This window comes from Lampetra planeri, chromosome 1, assembly GCF_965212315.1.
Source record: "Lampetra planeri chromosome 1, kcLamPlan1.2.h2, whole genome shotgun sequence".
Lineage (NCBI taxonomy): Eukaryota > Metazoa > Chordata > Hyperoartia > Petromyzontiformes > Petromyzontidae > Lampetra > Lampetra planeri.
The window spans coordinates 38,733,939-38,758,542 of NC_136107.1; the positions used below are offsets into that span (position 1 = coordinate 38,733,939).

Sequence of the window (24,604 nt, forward strand, 5' to 3'; positions counted from 1 at the left end):
CTGCGTGCGCCAGGACACAAGAGGACACAGGGCAGTGGGGGGAGAGGGCATCCATTGAGTAGGTACGCACAAATCTGTCAAAACTTGACAGCTACCCCCCTCTCTCTCCCTGTACGCACGCGGATTTTTACACCCCCCCCCACCCTGAATCCTATAGAACGGCCGATATTTACGGTAATCCACGCAGAAACGATCAGGGATTAATAATAATATTAACGTGTTCTTATTCTTGGTTCTTTCGGTAAAGTCACGTAGAAGGGAAATAATAAAATAATAAACATATAAAACTAAAAAAATTATCACGACGTTTCGACTGCAACACAAGCAATCATCATCAGGTGTGAAATCCACAGCAAGAAAATTAGAAAAAAGTGCTGTGGATTTCACAGCTGATGATGATTGCTTGTGTTGCAGTCGAAACGTCGTGAGAATTTTTATTGTTTTATGTTTTATTATTTTATTATTTCCCTTCTACGTGACTTTACCGAAAGAACCAAGAATATGAATCCCTGCAGTCACGAAAGCTTTAAATCAATATTAACTTGTTTAAGCAAACATAGTCCATCGCCGGACTATCTAACTAATTTGAAGGCCAATGTAGACAAATTATTTTCTAGGCTTCACCCCCCTCCCTCGTTTCCTATGCGTACGAACATTATCAGTAGACCCCCAATAGACAAGCTACACATTGGGGTTAACCACCCCTCCATGTGTACGTACTAAATGGATTAAGTTTCAGTTTCATTTATTAGATATAGCCATGTGAGCCATTCGGCTCTTGAATCGGGTGCAACCGCAACAAACAAAAACGATAACGATCAGCCAGGCAACCGCAAGGCACCTGTTCGCTCAGGTGTTGTTGGTTTATCGGACTTTGAAATTGAAAAGTGATTGTGGAAATATCACCTGACCTATATTTGCAGAAACAAAATCACACTTCAGGGAAGCATGGCTCGTAGGCTAGAGGATGGCTCGGGGTGTTGGGTACGCATGTTGAACTTATTTGGCACCGTATGTAAAACCAAACGTGTTCACAAGACTCTGGCAAAGAAAAACCCTTCGCTGTTAGCATGGACGCTGCAAGCTGCACCACTTTTATAGCACAACACCGATGTTAATTCTAGATTTGAAGCTTTCGTGACTGCAAGGATTCATACTCTTAGGTTTTTTCGGTAAAGTCACGTAGGTAAAAATAAATAATAAAATAATAGAAATAAAATTATACAAATAATAAAATTATAAATATAATAGAAATATAATAAAAATAATAGAAATAAAAATATTATTTTATTTCTATTATTTTTATTTTTTTACCTACGTGACTTTACCGAAAAAACCTAAGAGTACCGATGTTAATGATACATGAATTACAATGTACAACGAAGAATGCAATAATGAAAATATAATAAACTGTCAATATCGATCACGTGTACTGACTATTTGTGATCGACAACGTTACTCCGCTTTGCGTTATCTCCCTCACATGATCAGATAACCACATTAGCTGGGACACTGCACTTTGCTTCACGTTCCTCACACTGTCAGAATAAAAACATCAGAATTCGTAGTCATACTGGAGGAATCCGAAGAGCCACAGAGCTCTTTGTCGCAGATGTTCAGTGTAAATATCTCGCAGTGATCATCACATCGCTCGCTATTCGCTTTCTTGGTGCTTACTGGCCCAAAGCGGATATTAGTTTTGGGGAACTCTTTAAATTGGTACACTTCTGGTGAGGTAACGGACAAGCTAAAGACAGCTACGAGGGGATGTGTGGTCAATACCACGCCCGGCCGCCGCACCGGCTACTCATTCGAGGCTGAGTACGACGTTTCGGGGATGGCCCAGGACCGGTTCAGACAATCGCCACTTGACGTTGTCGGTGGCCGTGAGCGGGAATCGAACTCTGGTGGTAGGCAATCGTCACCCAGCACCTGGCGCACGCACGCGGCTGCCCGCACGGCACCGTCCGGCTGCTGCCCTCCGCTCCACGTGACCCCCATGGCGCGTGTGTGACCCCACCCCCCCCGCGCGCGTGACCTCCCTCCACCCCGCGCGACCCCCCCCCCTCCTCCCCCCCCGCGCGTGACCCCCCCCCTCCTCCTTCCCCCCGCGCGTGACCTCCCCCCACACCCCCATGGCGCGTGTGTGACCCCCCACCCCTCCCCCCGCGCGTGACCTCCCTCCACCCCCCGCGCGTGACTCCCCTCCTCCCCCCGCGCGTGACCCCCCCAAACCCCCACCATTGTTGCCAACAAAACAGGTGTTAAGATTTTGATTTAAAGCTTTCGTGACTGCAAGGATTCATATTCTTGGTTCTTTCGGTAAAGTCACGTAGAAGGATTTCTACACCTGATGATGATTATTTGAGATTATTGATGTGTTTCTATGCGCGATTTGTTTTTAAAAATAAAAAGTATTCCTAATGGCATCATGGGAATTCTCGGACCCCCTCCTCTGCTACCCCACGTGACTTTGGACGCGCCTCCAGCGATTCGATCCTGAAAGTGTTGAATGGAATTTGTGATTTTCTAGATTCTAATCTTTATTTTCGTCTCCTTTATAATGTCCGTTTCTCCTTTCAAAAGATCAGCATCTAATGCAGGAGAACGTCCGTTTCTACGTCGCCGTTGATAAACTTCATTGGCGTAAATGTAACGTTTGATTTGCATACATTAGTATAATAATCGATCCAAAAACGGGTGAATCATACGCGTGTATTGATTTTACCGGATGGATCCTACTATCGTTTACACGCTTCCCATCTGCCCCTGTGCATCTTGGAGAACATCTCCACGAACCGGACAATGCACCTACAATAAATGCGAATCGTAAAAAAAACCCGTCTTGAAAGAATCCCGCGCGAATCGATCTTTGACCATCCGGGGGTGGTCGTGAATCGATTCCTGCCGAATCGTTTTTTTCTCTCCTTCCCGCCAATTTCGGCGCAGCGCTTTTGACCAATGGGCTTGGCGCTCGCGGGTGACGTCACGCGCTCGCGAGTGGTTAACCCCGGCGGTAACGCGGGGCAACGTCTCTGGTTAACCACTAGTTAACCAGCGGTTAACCTCTCCCCAGTTAACCAGCGTGAGCGCGGATACACACAGCGGGGAGACGACTCACGCCCGACGAACGACCTCGCTCGCCTCAAACAAATCGTGCGTCTCTTCACATCGCCACCACCACCACGTTGATGATGATGAGTGCTGTTTGTTGCTGGCACGCTTGGCGTTATCGGGCCCGTGCTCTCGACACTGTGTGTGTACAAAGCTGCCGTCGATTAAACACCGCACCTCACGGGCACGGCAGTGGCCGAGCGACGGGCTCACGAAGTTGACGCCAACTTAATAACATATTTTTAAAAATACTTAAAAAAAAACACGCACATAGACACACAGCACACTCCTCTGTGTGTCTATGTGTGTGTCTCTCTCTGTGTGTCTCTCTCTATGTCTCTGTCTGTGTGTCTCTCTCTGTTTGTCTATGTGTGAGTCTCTCTCTGCTTGTGTGTCTGTGTGTTGTCTCTCTCTGTCTATGTTGTGTGTCTCTCTCTGTGTGTCTCTCTGTGTGTCTCTGTGTTATCCCTCTCTGTGTGTCTCTGTGTGTGTCTCTCTCTGTGTGTCTCTGTGTTATCTCTCTCTGCTTGTGTGTCTGTCTGTGTGTCTATGTTGTGTGTAAAAACATAGGCGGCCGGGGCGTGGTGCTGGCCACCCACCCGATTGCCGGCCTTAATAGGTGCTCGCTAGATTGTTAGCGAGTAGCAACAGTGTGTTAAGGCTATACGGAGGGGGGTAAATCTTTGCCTTTGTTTGTGAAGTGATTTGTTCAGAGGTGGTCACGGCTCGGTTGGTGTCGGGCTGATCAAAGTCGCGGACGTGACGCAAGATTGAACCGAACTCCCGTCCACGTGTGAGTTGCAATGCACCCCCAACACGTGCTTACACACACAGCGTTACATTGTTAACGTTGCACATACAGGGTTACATTACACACAGCGTTACATTGTAAACGTTACACATACAGCGTTACATTGTAAACATTATACACAGCGTTACATTGTTAACGTTGCACACAGGGTTACATTGCACATAGTGTTACATTGTAAACGTTACACACACTGCGTTACATTGTAAACGTTATACACATCGTTACATTGTTAACGTTATACTGTACAGTGTTTATAACGCCTTGCGTGTCTCTCTGAGCGGCATACAGTACAAGTGTATGCTCTGTCTCAGTGGACTTGTCTCTGAGAGGGGTCTCAGTGGAGCCTCGGCGAACTTCTCTCAATGCAACCAAAGACAAATGTCAAGGGGGGTCTCTCAGAGGTCTTGCCTAAGACGGACCCAGCCGTAGGTGTAGCGCGCGTGCCCGCGAGATCCTAGCAAAGATTGTTTTTCACCCCATTTTCTGTGCCGTTTGCAGGGATCGCCTGGCTGAGTCCACCACCCCCACCCACCCTCTGGCATGGCGCTGCTGGAGCTGTCGTCGTCCAGCGAGGACGAGCTGCCCGTAGGCCCCCTCGCGCAGAGGCTGAGGATGCAGGCCCCCATCGCGCGGGCCTTGCCGGGCGGCGCAAAGGACGGGGCGACGAGCATCGATCTCCTCCAGGACGACTCGGACTCTGATGAGGACGTTATGAAGAGGATCAGGGAGAGGTTGGATAAAAAACGGCGGCAGGAGGACTGCGGGGTCGGAGGCGGCGGCGGCGGCACTAGAACCGGGCTCACGTTGAGCAAAGACGACGTTGGGGACATTGTTGACGTTGGTGCGGGGAGCTGGACCAAAGTGCGGGAGCCGGGGACGTCACTCGGTCAGAGTGGGCAGCTGCTGCTGGGACCAGTGGCCTTGTCTGTTGGTGACGAAGGCCCCTCGATCTCCCTCTCGCATCGAAAGCCAAGGGACGATCAGGGAGTAGAGACAGATAGAGACGGACTCACGCGAAAACGCTGCCAGACGTTAACAGGTGAGTACGCAAAAATAATAACTGTAAACGCCTCTAACATCCAGAAGCATTTATTAACGAGGCCAGCAAGTGGACGAGTGGGAAAAGTGTAGAAGAGAAAATGGTTTTGCGTACTTGCACAAAAATTGATAAACAATTGGGACCCGCAACATGGTAGTTGAGTTATTTTGACCTCGCTAGTGACGACATTCTTACAACGCTTGAGAGAGGAGAAGCTGCTGCTTCTCAAAGTGTCTGAACGGCCACCAACCACCGCAACACTTCAGAGTTGAATAAAAGCACACCTTTTATAAGCATGACGCCGGTTGTAGGAAGAGGGGAAACTTCTGATATGAGCACACTACTTTGAATATAGGCACAGTTGGATTTGCTTCCCAGGGGTATGCTTATATCCGGTTTCTATTGTACTGTAAGATCAGACCTATGAGGCCTGATGTCATCTGCAACAGTTGAGGGATCTCAGCTGCTGCAGATGACCGTCAGTACCACGCGCGCTTTCAGATGCGCTTCTGCGGCCGCCTGGAATGCTCTTCCAATATTAGAAAGCCACTGGAGCTATTAATTTTTATATCTTGATTCAAAACTAATTTCTTTAGAACTGCTTTTTTTGTTTAGTTGTCCTTCCCCCACACCTCAGATTAGCATGGTTGGCTATGTAAGGTGCAAAAGAAGTTTAACATGCACATACATACAGACAGGTGAGAAGTGAGGCGACATCAGTCACTGACTTGACTTGAACGCTGGATGAGGATGTGACCACTGGGTGTTTCGCTGTGGATGCTCTTGTTGAGATTGTGGAGCCTCTGTCCCAACGTCGAAGCTGCCTCGACGACAGCAGCATCCGCAAGAGAAGAATAAGCACGAGGAAGAGGCACGGGGAGGCAAGAAGGTTCAGCGGGAGGAGCAGAGCACACGGCGCGCGGAGGCGCAGCAGGAGAAGGAGCGCGAGAGGGCCGGCAGGCAGGCCACCGCCGCCCTCTTCAAGGCTCAGCGGCCCGAGGAGTGTATGAAGCACATGGCCGTGTGCGTGGACCCAGGTGCTGCACTCTGCTACCCGTCCTGTATTTTACTCTCATATTTCTCGTGGCACAAATGGTTAACTCGCTGCACCAACGAATCTTGCGACCCGAGTTCAATGTCCCAGTTTACGGCGAGCATTGATTGCGAGTGATACTTGAACTGGTCCTGACGGTCCCCTTCACGAACCCGCACTGACCAGCAGAGTAAAGTATGGTCAAACAACACCCATAACTGACACGGTTTGGGGAGGTCTTCATCCAATGGTTGCAAATCCTAATTTTTATTAAAATGAAACTTTTGTTCAAACTATTTTTATTTTACCAGGTAAGACCCACAAGAGCTATACAGCTCATGTTCAGAAGCGACCCGACCACAAATGATAACTCAACAAAGTGGTTTATCATGTGGAAATTAATAGCAGCCAAATACTCTAAACACACGTTCATTCTAAATGTGGAGGGAAAACCGGAGGACCTGGAGAAAAATCCACACGACCATGGAGAGAGAGACATGCAAACTCCAAATATACAACAAGCGTCAGGGTCGGGATCAAACCCACGCCCTGTTTTCAGGCGAGGTAGTTAACATCTCGCCGTCATGACGCCTTGAGCCACTTGGCCGCTTCATGCATGCAGTTGTTTTATTTCAGAGTGGGTGTGCTGCATTTGTGTAGTATGGATGCGTAATCCGTTGAGCTCGCAATTGACATACAACGCGCACGTGTGTGTGTGTGTGCCAGGAGTGCTGGAGGTCGAGGGGGGAGGCTTGGTGCTGTCGGCATTGCAGGCCCTTGAGTCGCGTTGTGTCATCGTTGGGCGCCATGTGCAGCGCAGCATCGGCTGGCGCAGAAGCCTGCCCGGCCTCGCCAGGGCAGAGGTGAAATTCTCTATTACTTGAAGCAAAAAAAAAACGACAAACTTTTTTATTTTACCGGGTAAGGCCCACTGAGCTATATGGTTCTTTTTCAGAAGCGACCTGGCCAAAGATTATCGCCCAACGAAGTGGGCTAACGCGTGAAAATTTATAACAGCCAAATACAGTAAACGTCGATTCTAAATGTGGAGGGAAAAACCGGAGGACTCGGAGAAAAATCCACACGACCACGGACGGATATTTTGAAAACTCCAAATATACAGCAGGCATCAGGGTCGGGATCGAACCCACGACCTCCTGCATACCAGGCAAGGTAGTTAACATCTCGCCTCAACCAGTAATTCTCAACTTGTGAGTTACATTCCCCAGGAAGATTCAGTTATTGTTAGAATGAGGTGATTTTTTGAAAAGTAATAAAAAAAATTAGGCCATCTGATTAAGTTGCTTTGTGGGGGTCCTTTCCTATAAACATCTGGTAGTTCATCAGCAATCCTGACTGCTGATGAGAAAGCGAACGTCAAAACCTCCGATGAGCACAGTTGGATATGTACGGTGCGACGGAAGTTCAACATACATACACACAAAAGCAGTCTCTGAGTTTGCTTGCATTCACCAGTGTGCTTTTAAAAATCCCAGGAGGCTGTGTGGCCAATGGGACATGTCAATTTTTTTTTTTATAAATAAAATACCACAAAAGCTTTTTCCCTTCCTTGCTTATTCTACGGTTCTTTCAGTCATATAGATAGAAAAAATAATGATAAAAAGAAAGTGATTAAAAATATCACGACGTTTCGATTGCAACACAAGCAGTCGTCATCAGCTGTTGGATTTTTTTTTGCCGTGTAAAAATGGTTTCTCAGGTTAAATACATTTGGGACCCCTGCTCCAAAATGTGGCATTGCCATTTTTTAAATCATTATTCTTGTTGTGTTCTTCCTTTAACTCGTCTCCGGAGACGTCGCTTCGTAAGAATTCTTTTTTATAATCTTTGTATGGGCTTGGGTCTGCCAAGTCACGTGGGTGATGGAGGGGAGGGGCTTAGACAAATCCCATGATGCCATGCGGCATTATTTTTTATTTTTAAGACAACACAAAAAACTGAATAGAAAGATATTGAACGAGTAAATGTTACCATATTTACTCGTTAATACGAGCGACTACATTTTAGCCGTGTATTTGCTTGAAAGGAATTGGTTCCCATAGCGTAGAGGAAAGCACCTCGCCGTGGAAAGGCTGCGATGTAGCATCCCAACTCATACTTACCTGACAGGGGAGGCACCATGATCACACAGGTGGTCCTCCCAGGGCGAGGCTCTTCCATTGCACTGCGGGAGGGTTGACCCCTGCGATTTCCCCAAATGCGGGAAACTCGACTGTATAATTTGTGGTAGTGGGGGACTGCGTTCGCGCTATCCCCTGACATTGAACGTCAAAGAAAGAGTGGCGAAGTTGCTTTGTGCGGGGTCCAATGGACGTTCGGATAGTTCAAACTATTGGTGAGACACTGAATGTCAAAACCAGTCCTGGAGTGTTTGTAATATTACACCAATGCTGTTTGATAAATGCACTCATAAAGAAGTGTGGCCAATGGGAGGTTTAATAAAATACTTTTTTCGTGGACAGATAAATACGAGGTGTATTATAAACATTTTCCTACTTGTATTTTCAACCACACGAACGATTATTTTGTGTTATCTTGATTTTAATTTCTGTAGGCAAGCAGCCTGGAGAGTGATGAAGAGGAGAAACCTGTCGTGGTTGTGGTCCCTGTGCCGGACTTCATTGCCATGGTGGAGGCACACAAGCAGGTGGGCAGGCTGCAAAACCGTCGCTGCGTTTGTGCTGCACACTGGTCATCAGCACGGTGAACGTAGCTGTGGCAGATCCGAGGGTTGCGGGGCGGGGAACAGAACTCCTCCCCCACCACCCCTTCCAAAAAAAAAATCGGTATTTGTTTGATTGATATTTAACAGAGAAATTACAATGAATGGTTTATGTTAATGTAGGGCCCAAAAAGCTTAATATTTTGGGGCTGCCCCCTCTCCCTTGGGAAGTTTGTAGATATGTGTCTGGCGGGTGAATGATACGAACATCATCGTTATCTGTGTGTGTCCAGCTCAGATTAGCAACAGTTGGCTACGTACGGTACAAAAGAAGTTCAACAATATGTACATGCATAATGGGCTAAGAGGGGGGCCAAGGATATTAAAGTACAGAAAAGAGGTTTATGAGCGTATCTCTGCAGGGTTTCTTCAGTGTAGTCACCTCGTGTGGGTAGGGTTTCTCACGGCTCTCCAGTTAACTCTCACGTGAAACACATTTAGCCTTTTTTTTTTTTAAACCAAACAAGAATTTGAATGCAGGACCCTCCTGAAAAGTCTTGAGACTCAGTGAGGCATTCAGAGACAGTGATTTGTGTTGCTTCTGATTCGCTACCTCTGCCAAGTCCCTAAGTGTTCTTTTTATTACATTTTATTGTACGGTTTGAAAATTCTAGGGTGAGTTATAACAACACTGTAGTCTTAGTTGCAAGCTCATCGAAGGGATCTAACCAACCGACGTGCTGTTCCTTTTCAGTCTCGCGAAAGCGATTTGCGATTTTTCTCTCCTCTCCGTGTCGTCAGCAGGTGGCATCTTGCGGGGACAGCGGCTGCCACCTTTCACTCAGGGGGTTTGTCTTCACGGTGATGGCGGCCCATCCACACTGCGCCCTCACGCTGGCCGTTGTGGACGTCGACAAGTATTTCAAGTGAGGGGCCACGGGCACGTCGGCTGGTGCACGGCTTTCTCACACCCATGGGACTACTTGGGTGTGAGAAATAGTTCCATGGGTGTGAGAAAAGCCAACGGGCACGAAAAGATCCGACCGTGTCCGTCCGGTGCTCGCAGAGCTGCGTTGACTTCCGGTTGCCGAACGAATGCGTTGTTAGAAGGTCGCACTCGTCACACACAAAGTGCTTGGCACAAGTGAACCACCAATACCTCGCCGATCTCGTCAAGGAGCATACACCATCACACGAACTCTGGTCATCTTTACAGCAGCGGGGTTTGGCTGGCCATCGAACGAAGACGGTCACCGCATTGCGCACTTTCAGATGCGCTTCTGCGGCCGTCTGGAACGCTCTTCCGATATTAGGAATCCACTGGAGCTATGCACTTTTAAATCTAGATTGAAAACTAATTTCTTTAGAACTGATTTTTGTATTTAGTTTGTTGTCCTTCCCCCACACCTCTGATTAGCACAGTTGGCTACGTACGGTGTGAAAGAAATTCAGCATGCGTATAGCAAAGACAAAGATCCCCGTATAGCCTTCACAGACTTGTTATTGAGTAAGTCTGAGCATTTCTTATCGCAGTCCATTCCATCATCACGAATGCGCACTAATCACACGTCATCATCTCTTTGGAACAACACTTTTAAAGTCTATTGGAAAACTGGGACCCAACCCACAACCTTCCATTGGTGACCATGTTCTTTTGAAAATGCAACAGCCAGAAAACCAAGGGACAGAAGCCGAGTAAAGAGTCGGCGGAGGGTACTGCAGCGGAGATGGCGAGGAAGAGGAGGAACAAGCGAGCAATGCCAGCTAAAGTCGACGTGTCCCGGGTGGACATGGAGGAGGTGAGGCTGGGCACATATCCTCTGTGTGTGCTGCGTCTGTGAGGAGGGAGGAGGAGAAGGGGGAGGAGAGGGTGGAGGATGGGGGAGGAGCAGGAGGGAGGAGGAGAGAGGAGGAGGCTTGTGCGGTGGGTCCCCGTGTGTCCGTCCCCCAGGCGCTCGTGGACCTGCAGCTGCACACCAGCACGGCGCTGCGCTTCCTGGACTCGTGGAAGGAGTTTGCTGACTTTGTGGCCATGTTCACCAAGGCCATCGCCGTGGCTCCCTACAAGTGAGGGATGCGCAGCTGTTTCCGCTTTGCTTTCACGGCACGAGCAACGCTGTGCACATCAACGCCGGTGTTTGATGCGATCCGATTTGGGGTCAGCGATGCCCATGTGAGGCGTGGGTGTGTGAGTGGGGAGCGGTGGTGCAGTGGTTAGCGCGCTCTGCTACGAACCCGGCGTGACCCGAGTTTAATTCTCGCTCACAGCCAACACCGGTGGCGATTATCTGAACCGGTCCTAAGCTTTCCCTAGGTCGACTCAGCCTGAAACAATTACATGTGTGTAAATATTGGCCAGGCATGGTGCTGGTCACCCATCCCCTCGCGTGCCATTCCAGTAAGCTACACTGGCTACCTATTAAATACATAATTGCTTACAAACTGTGCCTATTTGTCTACAAGATCAGCGTGTACCGGTCTCGATAGACCCAAATCGATGCCGTCTACGATTTGCAGCCCACGGTGATCTGCTGTACCCCCCGCACGTGAACCTGGTGTGGCGATATGACAGCTAGTTTTTCAAGAGACTTTAAAACGGTGTTGTTCCAAAGAGCTGACATGTGTGATTAGTGCAAATTCGTGATGGTGGACTAGACTCATAAGAGTGCAATAAGAAATGCTCAGACTTACTAACAACAGTCTAGTAACCCTTTCAACTGGTACAAAAACTGACACCTTTATACAAGGCATCATGTTTGCAATAACCACAACACAAGCAGTCAAAATGCAAACAAAAAGAAACAACTCTGATAATGATGATTATGCACTGTCCTTGAAGTTGATTGGTCCACACCCGAGACAGCTTTTCTTAGAGCCTAGTCTCCATTGGTGTTGGACCAGATGACGCCAAAAGGCGTACAACTCAAGAACAGTGCACTATCAGAGTATATAGTAACAACAGTCTGTTAAGGCTCTATGGGGGATCCTTGTCTTTGCTATACATCTATTGAACTTAATAGCCAACCGTGTTAATCGGAGGTGCGGGGGAAGGACAAAAAAACTAAACACAAAGCAGTTATAAAAAAACGTTTTTAATCGAGATGATTTAAGAGTGCACAGCTCAGGTGGCTGTGTGTTTATCTCGACATTAATCGTGGGGGCCGTGTGCAGGAGGGAGAGGGAGGCGACGGGCCTGGCGTTCTGCGTGGAGAGCGAGGGGGCGGGCGGCGTGCGCGTGGACCGGGACGGCCGCGGATACCTGCAGCTGTGGCAGCGTCAGCTGCAGCAGCTGAACCGCGTCAGCGCCGAGATGGCGAGCGCCGTCGTGCGAGCGTTCCCCTCCCACCGGCTCCTCCTGCAGGTGCGTGTGGCCACGGTGGGGGGGGGGGGGGTGACATGAAGGGGATACCTCAGGTCTAACCGCGCTGCTTAACGACGACGCGTTGCTTTTGTGTTGGCGGCCCTCGCGTTTTGTTTTTGAAATGATGCCACGTGTAAATAACGGCGAATTATTATCCAAAATGGCCTTCCTGAGTCTTCAGATTTTTTCAGAAGGATTTGGGCAAATGTCTCAATGGAGTGGTATTCAGCCAATTTCCATTTTGGGGGGCGTGTTTTGTGTGTAGGAGCAAAGTGGAGTTGCCAGTGAAAGCCCACGCGTAGAGAGGGGCAATACTCAAATGTCCACCCAGGCAGCTTCATGAACCGATTCACCATCTCGTGGCCCACGTCACAGGCCAGCGAGTTATGAGGTCATGTTTTATGTTATTTTGCCTGTTATCTCTTGTAAAGTAAAAATTACTACTTGGTGTAATGTAATATATTTGACAATATTGTATTCCCTTAGGTTAGATTTTTGCTTCTTCTAATCTGTGCTTCCCAGAGTATTTTTGCTTGAATGTTAAATGTTAATGTTTAGCAAGGACAGGGTGCGCCAGGCACCCTTCCAACGGATTAGAAGACTCTAGGTCGGGTTATGTCGAGTGAACAAAAACATTACAATACAAATGTGAAATACAATTACGTTTTTATAAACTCGATATCTATATATCTTTTTGTGGGGGGAAGTTAACAGTGGATGTTCGATGGAGAGACTCACCCCGCCATAGGAATGTGGAGTTTCCACCGCTGGCTCAGGGCTGGAAACAAGATGTGCACGGCCTCAATGTTCACTTGAGCGGCAAACCGCTTTAATGTCTGTACAACCGTGGTGTCGTGAAATGTTATACCGCAGCGTGAAAACGGTATCACGGCAGCGCTAATCGCATACACGTTCAACTTCTTCCGCACTGTACCTCGCCAAAAGTGCTAATCGGAGCATGCGGTGTGCGGTGCTACTGCTGCTGCTACTGCTGCTGCTACTGCTGCTGCTATTGCTGCTACTGCTGCTACTGCTGCTGCTACTGCTGCGTGCCCCTGCAGGCGTACGCGCGCTGCGGGAGCGATCGCGAGCGCGTGGCCCTGCTCGCCGATCTGCTGGTGCGGCGTGGTGAGGGCGTCGTGGCGACGTCGCGCCGCGTGGGGCCCGAGCTGAGCCGCCGCGTCTTCCTGCTCGTGACGTCGCACGACCCTCAGCTGCTGCTCGAGCACGGCAGCTGAGGGGGGTGGGCAGCGTGGCCAGCGTGGCCAGAAACAGCACACGAGGGGGTGGGTGGCCAACACCACATACATACGTTCACCAACACCCACTGGCCAGCACGGTGAAGTATGATCAAGCAAGCCCCGTGAACAACACAAATCCAGCAGTGGATCTACAAAGGCCACTAAAGTGAAAGTGTTAAAATGAGCATTGCTAACGTGGTGGAGGCGGAGGACTGATGCTGCACTACCGTGGGCTCGTGCCGTGAACTCCCACGGTGGGGAAGGCGTGAGGAACGGAACCCGTGGCCGCAGCTCGGGGTGGTGGTGGATGTGCCAGAGCACTGAATCACCAGCACCTTTGGCATCCTAGGCGTGTGATGCCAGGAGATTTATGTTTTGGGTAGAGCATTCTGTTTTAAATTACGGGCATAAAATGTGTAAAACTTTGGACTCAGCGGTGATGAAATGCCCATTTGTGCTCTATGAACGATGAACAATAAATTAAGAAAAACCTGAAATCATGTTAACGGTCAATCTCGGCATTTTTCAAAACGCCAATGGAGGCAGCGTCAGACAAAGTGAAAATAGCAAGTGATTTTATTTTCTGCGTTACTGCATTTAATGCAATTTCTGTAATCAGTTCCATGGACTTTGAATTGTCTGGAAACAATATTATGCCACTTCATTTCAAGTCAACGTTTCTTTTACAGACACCCCAAGCGACATTTCAAATACATTTAAAAGAGCTTATGTGTTTTAAACTTTGGCAAAGTAAAAATCAGCAGCACCAAATTGAATTTAATCGTACATTTTGTAAAGTTTGCGATACTGTTACTGCATACGTTTTGTGAGCATATTAAAATGTTCGTTTTACGATTGACATGGATGTGACCGGGGTAGGAAACACGGCTGCATCTGGAACAACGGCCAACCTTTCTGGCATTGAGGATACATGCCATGGAGTTCACTATAACCTTTCCTTGCATACTTGTCCAGTTGTGCATAACCTTGGCATTGCATTTGTTTTTTATGAAAATAAACCCACTGGGAAATCATAAAACGTCAGGCATCAAAAACAAAAGCACAACGGGGAAGTATGGGCAGCTTGTGAGTCCCTATTCACCAGCCCCTATTCACTAGTTCCTCTTGTATGTATGCATGTTGAACTTCTTTTGCACCGTACGTAGCCAACCGTGCTAATCGGAAGTGTGGGGGAAGGACAACAAACTAAACACAAAGCAGTTATCTTCACCAGTCCCTCTTCACCGGCCCCTATTCACAATGTGCACATTACGCTTCTGTCTCTCCATCTGCGCCTTTCCCCTTCTACGTCTCCATGTCTCTGTCCTCATTGTCTCTCGGTCACTTCCATTCGTCCGTATTGCATCGTACCTCCGATTCACTGTTTGGCAGCGTACGGTGCAAAAGAAGTTCAACATATGGGACGTAGATACATGTTCCATCTCATTCTGCTTTGTCAGCATCTCAAACTTTCCGCGTGTTGTGGGGGGTGGGGGGAGAGGAGGGCAACGGCGCCGTCACGCCTGCTCGGCCTTCTTCCTGTCGGAGCGCGCGCGCCGCGCCATGAGGATGAAGTAGAGGGACGGGAGCAGGGTGCGCAGGTAGACGGCGGCCGTCGGCGCCAGCCCGGCCGACACCACCTCGGCACGGCCATCGAGCACCGCCCCCACCACGTCCTGCGCCACGCTGTCCGGGGAGCGCCCGCCCGCCGTGTTCGCGTCCATCGCTGCACCACGCGGCGAGCGCAGCGCACAACGCAGCACACGCAGCGCACAAAGCAACGCAGCTCACAACGCAGCGCAACCCAGCACACAATGCACGCAGCGCAAGGCAGCACAGTGCATGCAGCGCAAGGCACGCAACGCTGCTCGCAACGCAGCTCACAACGCAGCTCAACGCAGCTCACAACGGAGTGCACAACGCAGCACACTCAGCGCAACACACAAAGCAACGCAGCGCACAATGCATGCAGTGCAACGCACGCAGCACTGCGCCCGTGGTCGGGCAGTGATGGATGGCGGTTTTGGGAATAAGGCCGAGCTTTTTGTACACGCGACGCACATCTCTTAAGCGTGTTGAGAACTCCATTGTGTTCTGGCCTGCTCGCCCACTCCTTTCGCTCTTGCGATGGCTTTTCAAGTCATTTACAGATTGTAATCATTGTTGCCTTGAGGCAACTGCTCCCGGGGATTACGATCGCGTGAAGGTGACAGTCCTCTACATATTTGTGGATGACTGCTGGACTGATGAGTCCGTGTCTGTTGGTTGGCCACATTTTCTCAACTGAGCCGCTGGTCTAAACGACAATGCCCAGTGCTTTTGAGCTGGGGGTGTGGATAAGGCCCAGGAGCTGTGCTTGTTCTGCACGTCTCCGTGTGCTGCTGCATCTATTTTGTGTCCAGGGTGCACTAATTTTTCTGTCCTGGGTTTTTTCTCTTCCGCAATTTACTTGTACTACGAACCCGGCGACCCGAAATCGAATCCCGCCCATGGGTAGCACCACTGACAATTTATCTCAGCTGGTCCTGCTGGGCCTCCTCTAGGTCGACTCAGCCTCAAATGAGTACCTTGTACAGTGTGTAAACATTGCCACTATGGAGACAAAGGCGGTCGGGCGTGATGCTGTCCCCGCATTTATAAACAGTCTGTTCCCTATACCGTGTGATGTTTTCATAACGTTGAATTGGATATAATGCGATGAATATATTGGGGAACACTTTGTATAATGCGGATGCGAACTGGATATAATGCGGTTGAAAGAAGGGAACTACGTCGCGTGGTCATACGGCTGCCCGGCGTAGCATCACACAAGGCATTGGGATGGTGCTGGATGCTACGAGATGCTACCCACGCGCCTCAGTCTTTGCTCAGCCTGCATTACGCATCTCACGCGTTATCGCGGACCACACTTATAACGCGATTTTTTCATAACGGGGTGTTCTTCAAAAACGCAACCACCGCGTTGTAGGAGAACAGACTGTACTCGTGAACGGCACTTGCCCCAAAAGTCTGTTGAGGCTACGGGGGGATTCTTTGTCTGTGGCGTGTGGGACGTGGCGTGTGGCGGTTGCCGTACCGTGGTATGGCGTCCCGTCGGCCGTGAGCGCGTTGAGCGAGAGGTTGGTGCGGATGTAGCCGGGGCTCACGACCGTCACCTTCAGCCCCGAGTCGGCCACCTCGGCGCGCAGGCTGTCGAAGTACGCCTGCGTGGCGTGCTTGGAGGCGGCATCTGCGCGCAGAGTCGGCGCGACAGGTTGCGTCACCGTGTTGAAACTGGTCTGTGTTGGCGTGCGCGGTGCTCGCGGTACGGTGGTGTGCACGGTGTGTGTGTACGGTGGCGTGTACGGTGGCGTGCGCGGTGTGTGTGTGCGGTGGCGTATGCGGTGGCATGCACGGTGTGTGTGTTGACGTGCAGATCGCTCAAATGCTTACACGCAGAACGGAAGGGAATGGCGATGCGGCCCTGCACGCTGCTAATGGCCACGATGTGCCCCTCTCCTTGCTTCAGCATCGACGGCAGGAGGGCTGGAGTAGCCACGCACAGCACGCACAGCCACGCACAGCCACGCACACCCACGCACAGCCACGCACAGCACGCACAGCCACGCACAGCACGCACAGCCACGCACAGCCACGCACAGCACGCACAGCCACGCACAGCCACGCACAGCACGCACAGCACGCACAGCCACGCACAGCCACGCACAGCACGCACAGCCACGCACAGCCACGCACAGCACGCACAGCCACGCACAGCCACGCACAGCACGCACAGCCACGCACAGCACGCACAGCCACGCACAGCACGCACAGCCACGCACAGCACGCACAGCACGCACAGCCACGCACAGCACGCACAGCCACGCACAGCACGCACAGCCACGCACAGCCACGCACAGCACGCACAGCCACGCACAGCACGCACAGCCACGCACAGCCACGCACAGCCACGCACAGCACGCACAGCCACGCACAGCACGCACAGCCACGCACAGCACGCACAGCCACGCACAGCACGCACAGCACGCACAGCCACGCACAGCACGCACAGCCACGCACAGCACGCACAGCCACGCACAGCCACGCACAGCCACGCACAGCCACGCACAGCCACGCACAGCATGCACAGCTCTCGCAGGGTTACGGGGCGACACCAACCAAAGTCACAACAAGGCAGTCTGCATTAAATAAAACATGCTTACGTGCTAAATAAGTTCAACATGCGTATGTGTACGTGTGTTGAAGTTCTTTTGCACCGTACGTAGTTAACCGTGCTAAATCCGAGGGGTGACGGAAGGAAAAACTAAACACAAAAAGCAGCTCTAAATAAATTAGTTTTCGATCTGGATTTAAAAGTGCATAGCTCCAGTGGCTTTCCAATATAGGAAGGAAGAGCGTTCCAGACAGCCACAAAAGTGCATCTGAAAGCGTGCGATGCGGTACACACAAAGACAAAGGGGGTGGGTGGACAACACCACGCCCGACCGCCTTTCGCTCCCCAGCGGCAATGTTTACACACCGCACCAGGTACTCATTTGAGGCTGAGTCGACCTAGGGGAGGCCCAGGACCGGTTCAGATAATCATCACTGGTGTTGGCCGTAAGCGGGAATCGAACTGGGGTCGCCAGGTTCGTAGTACAGCGTGCTAACCGCTACACTACCGCTCCTCCACACACACAGCAGCAAATCGTTATTTGACTTGGACTGCTGCTGCATGCACGAGCGCACGTGAGTCGCCGACAGTCGAGATCCGTAGATGCGCGAGGGGCGACTGACCCGTGAGGAGGGCGACGGCGCCAAAGTAGTTGACCTCCATGAGCTGGCGGTGCACGTCCATGGCGGTGAGCGCCGCCTCCCCGCGGTAGCTGATCCCCGCGCCGCTCACAAGCACGTCGACGCGGCCGTACGCCGCCACCACCCGCTCCGCCGCCCTCGCCACCTCGCCGGGCGAGCCCAGGTCAAAGGGCACCACGCGTGGGGCACGGTCCTCTGGGCCCTGTGGGTGACGCACAGTGACGGAGTGGAGGTTGGTTTAGGCCTTTGTGCGGGGAATGTCACGAAGCCCCCTGGTCCATCCATTTTCCTTCCCCCCCCACCCTTGTAGCTGAATAACTGGGCCTTTCCGGCTCCTGGTGCAGTTGCACCACCTGCACATTGATAGCGGAGCCACTGAGTCACGTGTGTGTGTGGTGGACTGCGGAGCAAGTGTACGTACTCTCTCCGAGAGCTCATCGCGTAGAGATTCGAGTCTCTGCAGGTCGCGTCCGCACAGCACGAGCCTCGCTCCCTCCGCATGGAACGCGCGTGCACACGCTGTCGCGCACGCACAGGCACACGAAGACAAAGATCCTCCATATAGGGTACACGGGCTGCTGGGGCAAGTGCCGTCGAACAAGGACGGTCAACGCACGCTTTCAAATGTCCTGTGGCCGTCTGGAACGTTCTTCCTTCCGATATTAAGAATCCATTGCAGCTATGCAATTTTAAATGAAGACTGAGAACTAATTTCTTTAGAACTGCTTTTTGTGATTAGTTTGTTGTCCTTCCACCACACCTCCGATTAGCACGGTTGGCTACGTACGGTGAGAAGTTCAACAAACATACAGAGGGATAAACCATGGCCGATGATGACAATGACGACGATCAAGGCGAAGCGTGAGTCTTCTGTTACACGCACCCAGTCCGAGCCCCGAGCTGGCGCCCGTGACCACCACCACCTTGCCGTGGAGGCTGCGCGTGCGGCGCTGCAGCCGGCGCAGGAGGCGGTAGAGCAGCAGCAGACCCAGGCCGCCCGCGACGAGGTACGGCATGGCCACCGCCCCTCCGCCACCAAACTCGAGCCCACGCAGCATCGGAGAACCTCGCCTGCCAGCGCACAACACAGACACACAGACACACAGACACACGGGGATGGTTCCGGCACCGCGGTGGCAAGATGTTAACAACCTCGCCTGGTATACAGGAAGTTGTGGCCTCCATCCCGACCCTGACACCTGCTGTATATTTGGAGTTTGCATGTCTCTCTCTCCCTGTGGTCCCGTGGATTTTCATCAGGTCCATTCAGATTATTTTGCGCCGATTACATTTCAACATGATACGCCACTTTGTTGAGCTATCATATGTGGCCGGTTCGCTTCTGAAAAAGACCTGTATATCTCGGTAGGCCTTACCTGGTAAAATTAAAAATAGTTTAGTTTCCAGCTCTCCTCTTCATTCCATGGTGTAAAATTCGTTGCGAGTTTTGCAGACTTGTATTGTACACGTGCAGAAACCCCTCTGTCACTCATCTGGTGGATGAGGGCCTCTCCACACTGCAGGCTGGAGAGAGGTTATCTGACAATACGAGATAAAGGTGAGGGGCATAGATGTGGGATCGTAGAAGTACAGCGTAACAATGGTTCAACCCTGCTTGGCTTCCACAATCTAACCGGATAAGGTGCACTTCTTGTGCATTTATGGTCATAAGCAGATTTTTTTAAACATATATTGAAAAAACCGAGTGGTTGGGGAAACAAGTAAATTGGCACTCCAACCATCCATTCAGTCTTGAGAAACGTGTCTGGGGGAACATCGCTGCCAACAATTCTCGTGCACTCCTCTCGTACGTTCAACAACGCATCACCGCGCAGTGCTGCCAGTTCCACGGGTGGTTGTGTGAAACGGCTCTCAAGAATTGTGAGCTGGAGTGCTGTTCCTCAGCGAGTTTTCACGACCGTAAGTTCAAGCATGCACACACACACGCACACAAGCATGCACACACCCATGCACATATACGAGTGTTGAGCAGGCAATAATTTAGAGGGGGGGGTGTAGATAAGAGGTCTGGATGTGTCTGATCTGTTCATCAGCACTTCTTGGAGCATAAACCATTACCCGAACTCCGGTCATCCTCACAGCAACGGCTTTTGGCTGGCCATCAAACAAAGACGGTCGCCGCATCGCGCGCTTTGAGATGCGCTTTTGCGGCCGTCTGGAACGCTCTTCCGAAATTAGGAATGCACTGGAACTATTAACTTTTAAATAATCTACATTTAAAACGAATTTCTTTACAACTGCTTTTTGTGTTTAGTTGTGCTTCCCCCACACATCCGATTAGCGCAGTTGGCTACGTATGGTGTGGAAGAAGTTCAACATACATAGAATGTCTACACGTTATTGAGCAGTCCCAGAGAAACGTGATAGAACTGCAAATATTGGAAACTACATCCTAGCCCTTGATAACATCCATGATTGATGGACACATTTGGACACAACCACTTGCTTGGTAGCACGAATAAAAGTCTCCATCTATCAATCTATCGACCAAACTCACCCTTCACGGCCTATAAACCGTGGTCCACTGCATTACCAGGTTTGCCAATTTCTCTATGAATACATTTCCAAGCTCACAAGACTTCCATCCTGAAAGTACTTGGATCTAAATATTCCTGCAAGTTTCCATCCGACCGAAAACCTTCCTCGGCTTGAAAAAGTCCGAAAAGGCTCTTCCCGCATCTCTGAACTACTTTGCACGACCTTTGACTGCCACCTCTGCAGCATCTCCCACATCTGCCACTCCCTTGTCGCGGATGCTGCCGACACCCTCATCGCCGCTGCCATCATCACATCTCCACTCAGCTCCCCTGCACTCTCATCTACAGCCTCGCACAATCCCTTACCTTCATTTTCCAGATCATCGCAAACACGTTACGACCAGGCTTCTCGCCCACACGCAGAACCACACTACCCAATTACTCCGATCGCTGTCGGTACCGAGTCGACACAGCCTCGTGGCTCAGGAAGCACGGGGCTTGCTGGCTTGAGCCCTGCTGGTCATCATTCTGGAGCTGAACAGAGCAGGAGGCAAGTGAATTTTAATTCCCCCCAGGAGGCAATCTTTGAGAATATTGGTTCCCCTTTCTGAATATTTGTACCCTTTAAAAAATTTTCTAACAAAATGTTTGTTGAGGTACAAGCATATTCGTGCATTTTCAACTCAAACCTTGATTTTAAGAGAAGCTTCAAGCCTACTTGTGAAACGGGTGGCCCAGTTCGCTATCGGTATAATTGTATTCTTTCATACCGTTCGGTTCTGTGACCTAACCAAAACAGCACCTAATCCAGGGGTACAAATAGCAGTCAGGGGTGGGTACGGGGTGACACACTTTCACTGGTAAGAACATATTTGGGAGAACCAAAATGTAAACTATTTAAACTTACGTTTTATTTTACCAGGTAAAGCCCACTGAGCGATACGGCTCTTTTTCAGAAGCGACCTCGACACAAATGATAGTTCAACGAAGTGGCTTATTGCGTGGAAATTTCTAACAGCCAAATACTCCAAATGCACGTTTCTAAATGTGGAGGGAAAAACCGGAGGATCCGGAGAAAAATCCACGCGACCACGAGGTTCGAGAGACACGCAAACTCCAAATATATAAGCCCAGTTCCCAGTGGTCTCGGGTGAACGTGGCGTTAGTCCTTGACAAAGTGACATAAAACAAAACACGCCGTGCACAGAGATAGTTCAAACGACCACTCGAGTGCACGAGGGTTGGATGCATCGGGCCGGTTCGAGCCACACACAGGTGACCTGCCTGGGAGCGGCAGGAGGGAGAGGGAGAAGGGAGCGAGGATGCAGGAAGACATCTCGCCATGGGCACGGTGGCCAAGCCGGGGCAAGCGCTAATCCTGTGAGGAGGTGGGGGGGGGCAAAGGGGACGGTGGAAACTCACACGACCCCCACTCACTGGACCCCCACGACCCTGACCCCCACGACCCCCACCCGCACGACCCTGAACCCCCCGGGACCCCCATTCACACGACACCACCCACACGACCTGGAACTCTATATCCCAATTTGGAGCTTTCGTGACTGCAGGAATTACTCTTTGGTTCTTTCGGTAAAGTCACGTATAAAGATAACATAATAAATTAAATACTAGCATACGACGTTTCGATTGCAACACAAGCAATCGTCATCAGGTATAAATGAAATAGCAACAAAATTTTAATTTATTATTTTATCCCTTTGCACATCCGCAGCATCGAATGCACTCTGACTTTAAAGAAACATCTAAAGAGACGAGAGAGTCGTGGTTGGGTGTAAGAAGCTGCACACGACCACAGGTCACGAGTTCACGACCAGACGACACTGGAGCTGCGCTGGGTGCAAGAGCTTAAGCTTAGAGTTTATTGTGTACGGTGGTCCAGTTGTCTTGTGACCCCCCCCCCCCCAGATTTAATTATCTAAAACTTCATTTTTTTGTGAGGTTCATATGCGAAGGCTAAAACACATCAGGCGTCAATTAATTAGGGGGGTGCTACAATCTGTACGTTCCTCTAATTAACATTAAAGACCCTAGTTACTGTGATATTGTACAACTTTAGTGTGTATCATTTACAGTGCCACTACACAAGTCTATAGACGTGGGTCACTGTGGGATACAGTCTAGACATGAGCTACAGTCTAACAGCTACAGTCTGAGATAGAGCCACAGTCTATGAGACAGCTACAGTCTGAGATAGAGCCACAGTCTATGAGACAGCTACAGTCTGAGATAGAGCCACAGTCTATGAGACAGCTACAGTCTGAGATAGAGCCACAGTCTATGAGACAGCTACAGTCTGAGATAGAGCCACAGTCTATGAGACAGCTACAGTCTGAGATAGAGCCACAGTATATGAGACAGCTACAGTCTGAGATAGAGCCACAGTCTGAGACAGCTACAGTCTGAGATAGAGCCACAGTCTATGAGACAGCTACAGTCTGAGATAGAGCCACAGTCTATGAGACAGCTACAGTCTATACACCAGTTACAGTCGATGCTAGGGCCATGGGCCCTGGCCACAGCTGCTGCACTCAGCCTGACCACGCTGCGAGCCCCAACACCACGTGGCCGACCCCAACACCACGTGGTCGACTCCAACACCACGTGGTCGACCCGCACGACCCCGACACCGCGGGGTTAATCGAGGGGGGAGGGGGAGGCGGGTTCCGAGCGACTTTACCGGCGGTCGTCTCCAGCGCGTGGGACCCGCAGCGGCTGCTGCCAGAGTCTGGAGGTAAACCCCCTGCACGGAGCGGCTCTCCACGTGGAAACTCCCGAGTGGTGGTGGTGGTGAGGCCGTGGTGAGTCGTGGTGGTGGTGAGGTCGTGGTGAGCTGTCGTGGTGGTGAGCTGTCGTCACGACGGGATACAACCCAACCTTGATGACCGCGCCTGGCTGCTTATGGGGAAGATGGGTAACAAACACCGCCCCCAAACCCTCCCACACCCCCTCCCACACAAATATGGCCGACTGTGAGGGCGGGCACAAGCCGGCGTGAGTAGGTTAAACGTTGAGTTTTATAAGGGCACCACGGGGTGACCAGCCCCTCCCCACCCAGCCCCACCCCTTCCCCACCCAGCCCCACCCTCCCCACCCAGCCCCTCCCTACCCAGCCCGTCCCCACCCTGCCCCACCCCACCCAGCCCCTCCTCTCCCAGCCCCTCCCCACCCACCCTCTCCACCCAGCCCCACCCCTCCCATTTTTGGATGCACGACGGACGGACGGACACAATAATCCCCTGTGGGTTGGTGTAACCAGGAGGATCCTACCAGTATTAATGTGCAATGCCCTCTTCTATACGAGCTGCACAATGAATGGATGATGTGCCTCTGGGCGTCCGTGGCTGTGAATCGTGGAACCCTCACGTGGGAGCTGTCTCGCAGTGCAAGGGTTCAGGAGGTCAAGTGCCGTGGTCCTCACGTTCGCCGAATCAGAAGGGAATCCCCAAGGTGCGAGCCGGCCACTGCAGAGCCCGCTGGGAGGGGGGGGGGTCGTAGGCCCCTTCAGCCCCGCGCAGTGGAACGACAGCGGTCATGCAGGCACATCAGCAGCAGATTCTTCCACTTTCGTACGGTTCACATTCAAGGTGGTCAAGGCCAGACAACCGCGTCAAGGGGCAGTAGCGGTGTAATGTAGCATCGCTGTGATGTCTCATGCGTATTTGTGGATCGGGCGTTGCGTCCTAAAACGTTGTTGTGCGGTCCGTTCTGGAAGACCACGTGTGTTCATATGCACGAAGCCTTTTTTTTATTTCTCTTATTCTTTCTCCCGTGAAGCCTCGGGAGATGCGGTCGCATTTTGACGCCCTATGAATGAAACGGTATCGTTTAATACAGGGGCGGTTTCTTCATTAGGGCGATTGGGCGACGCACCACCAATGTCATTCAACCACAGAGTCACGCTAGCCGTCACTGTGCCTCTGGATATAGTCCAATCAGCGTCATGCTACGTTCTGTGGAGTACCGCCTCTTTTTGGGCGATTTCCCTCCAGCTGAGAATCGCCCCGAGTGG

The 24,604-nt window shown here is 50.9% G+C and overlaps 2 protein-coding genes and 1 non-coding gene across 6 annotated transcripts; 2 read left to right on the forward strand and 1 right to left on the reverse strand.

The window, feature by feature from the left end:
* The first annotated feature begins 2,970 nt into the window (after positions 1 to 2,970).
* Positions 2,971 to 14,315, forward strand: LOC144722323 (structure-specific endonuclease subunit EME1-like). 3 transcript variants are annotated; one of them, XR_013586038.1, is made up of 11 exons: positions 2,971 to 3,156; positions 3,816 to 3,907; positions 4,424 to 4,964; positions 5,756 to 6,001; positions 6,724 to 6,860; positions 8,573 to 8,665; positions 9,482 to 9,606; positions 10,354 to 10,479; positions 10,632 to 10,747; positions 11,852 to 12,041; positions 13,103 to 13,187. XR_013586038.1 is itself a non-coding variant. In XM_078600495.1 (11 exons), exons 3-11 carry the CDS (start codon positions 4,466 to 4,468, stop codon positions 13,277 to 13,279), a joined length of 1,713 nt encoding a protein of 570 aa, XP_078456621.1. In that variant the 5' UTR covers positions 2,971 to 3,156; positions 3,816 to 3,907; positions 4,424 to 4,465; the 3' UTR covers positions 13,280 to 14,315. The 3 variants fall into 3 exon arrangements, 2 of the variants coding, with proteins under 2 accessions (XP_078456621.1, XP_078456627.1); XM_078600495.1 differs by having other exon boundaries at positions 10,350 to 10,479; positions 13,103 to 14,315; XM_078600501.1 differs by having other exon boundaries at positions 9,485 to 9,606; positions 10,350 to 10,479; positions 13,103 to 14,315.
* On the forward strand, positions 8,113 to 8,276 carry LOC144723959 (U1 spliceosomal RNA). Its single transcript, XR_013586428.1, has one exon. It is a non-coding gene; the product is annotated as a U1 spliceosomal RNA (small nuclear RNA).
* On the reverse strand, positions 13,841 to 23,547 carry DHRS7B (dehydrogenase/reductase 7B). 2 transcript variants are annotated; one of them, XM_078600527.1, is made up of 8 exons: positions 23,273 to 23,547; positions 19,453 to 19,615; positions 18,960 to 19,147; positions 18,498 to 18,595; positions 18,059 to 18,278; positions 16,715 to 16,807; positions 16,359 to 16,511; positions 13,841 to 15,008 (listed from the first exon to the last, which is right to left on the reverse strand). In XM_078600527.1, exons 3-8 carry the CDS (start codon positions 19,132 to 19,134, stop codon positions 14,800 to 14,802), a joined length of 948 nt encoding a protein of 315 aa, XP_078456653.1. In that variant the 5' UTR covers positions 19,135 to 19,147; positions 19,453 to 19,615; positions 23,273 to 23,547; the 3' UTR covers positions 13,841 to 14,799. The 2 variants fall into 2 exon arrangements, with proteins under 2 accessions (XP_078456653.1, XP_078456644.1); XM_078600518.1 differs by lacking the exon at positions 19,453 to 19,615.
* Between the last annotated feature and the right edge of the window lie 1,057 nt (positions 23,548 to 24,604).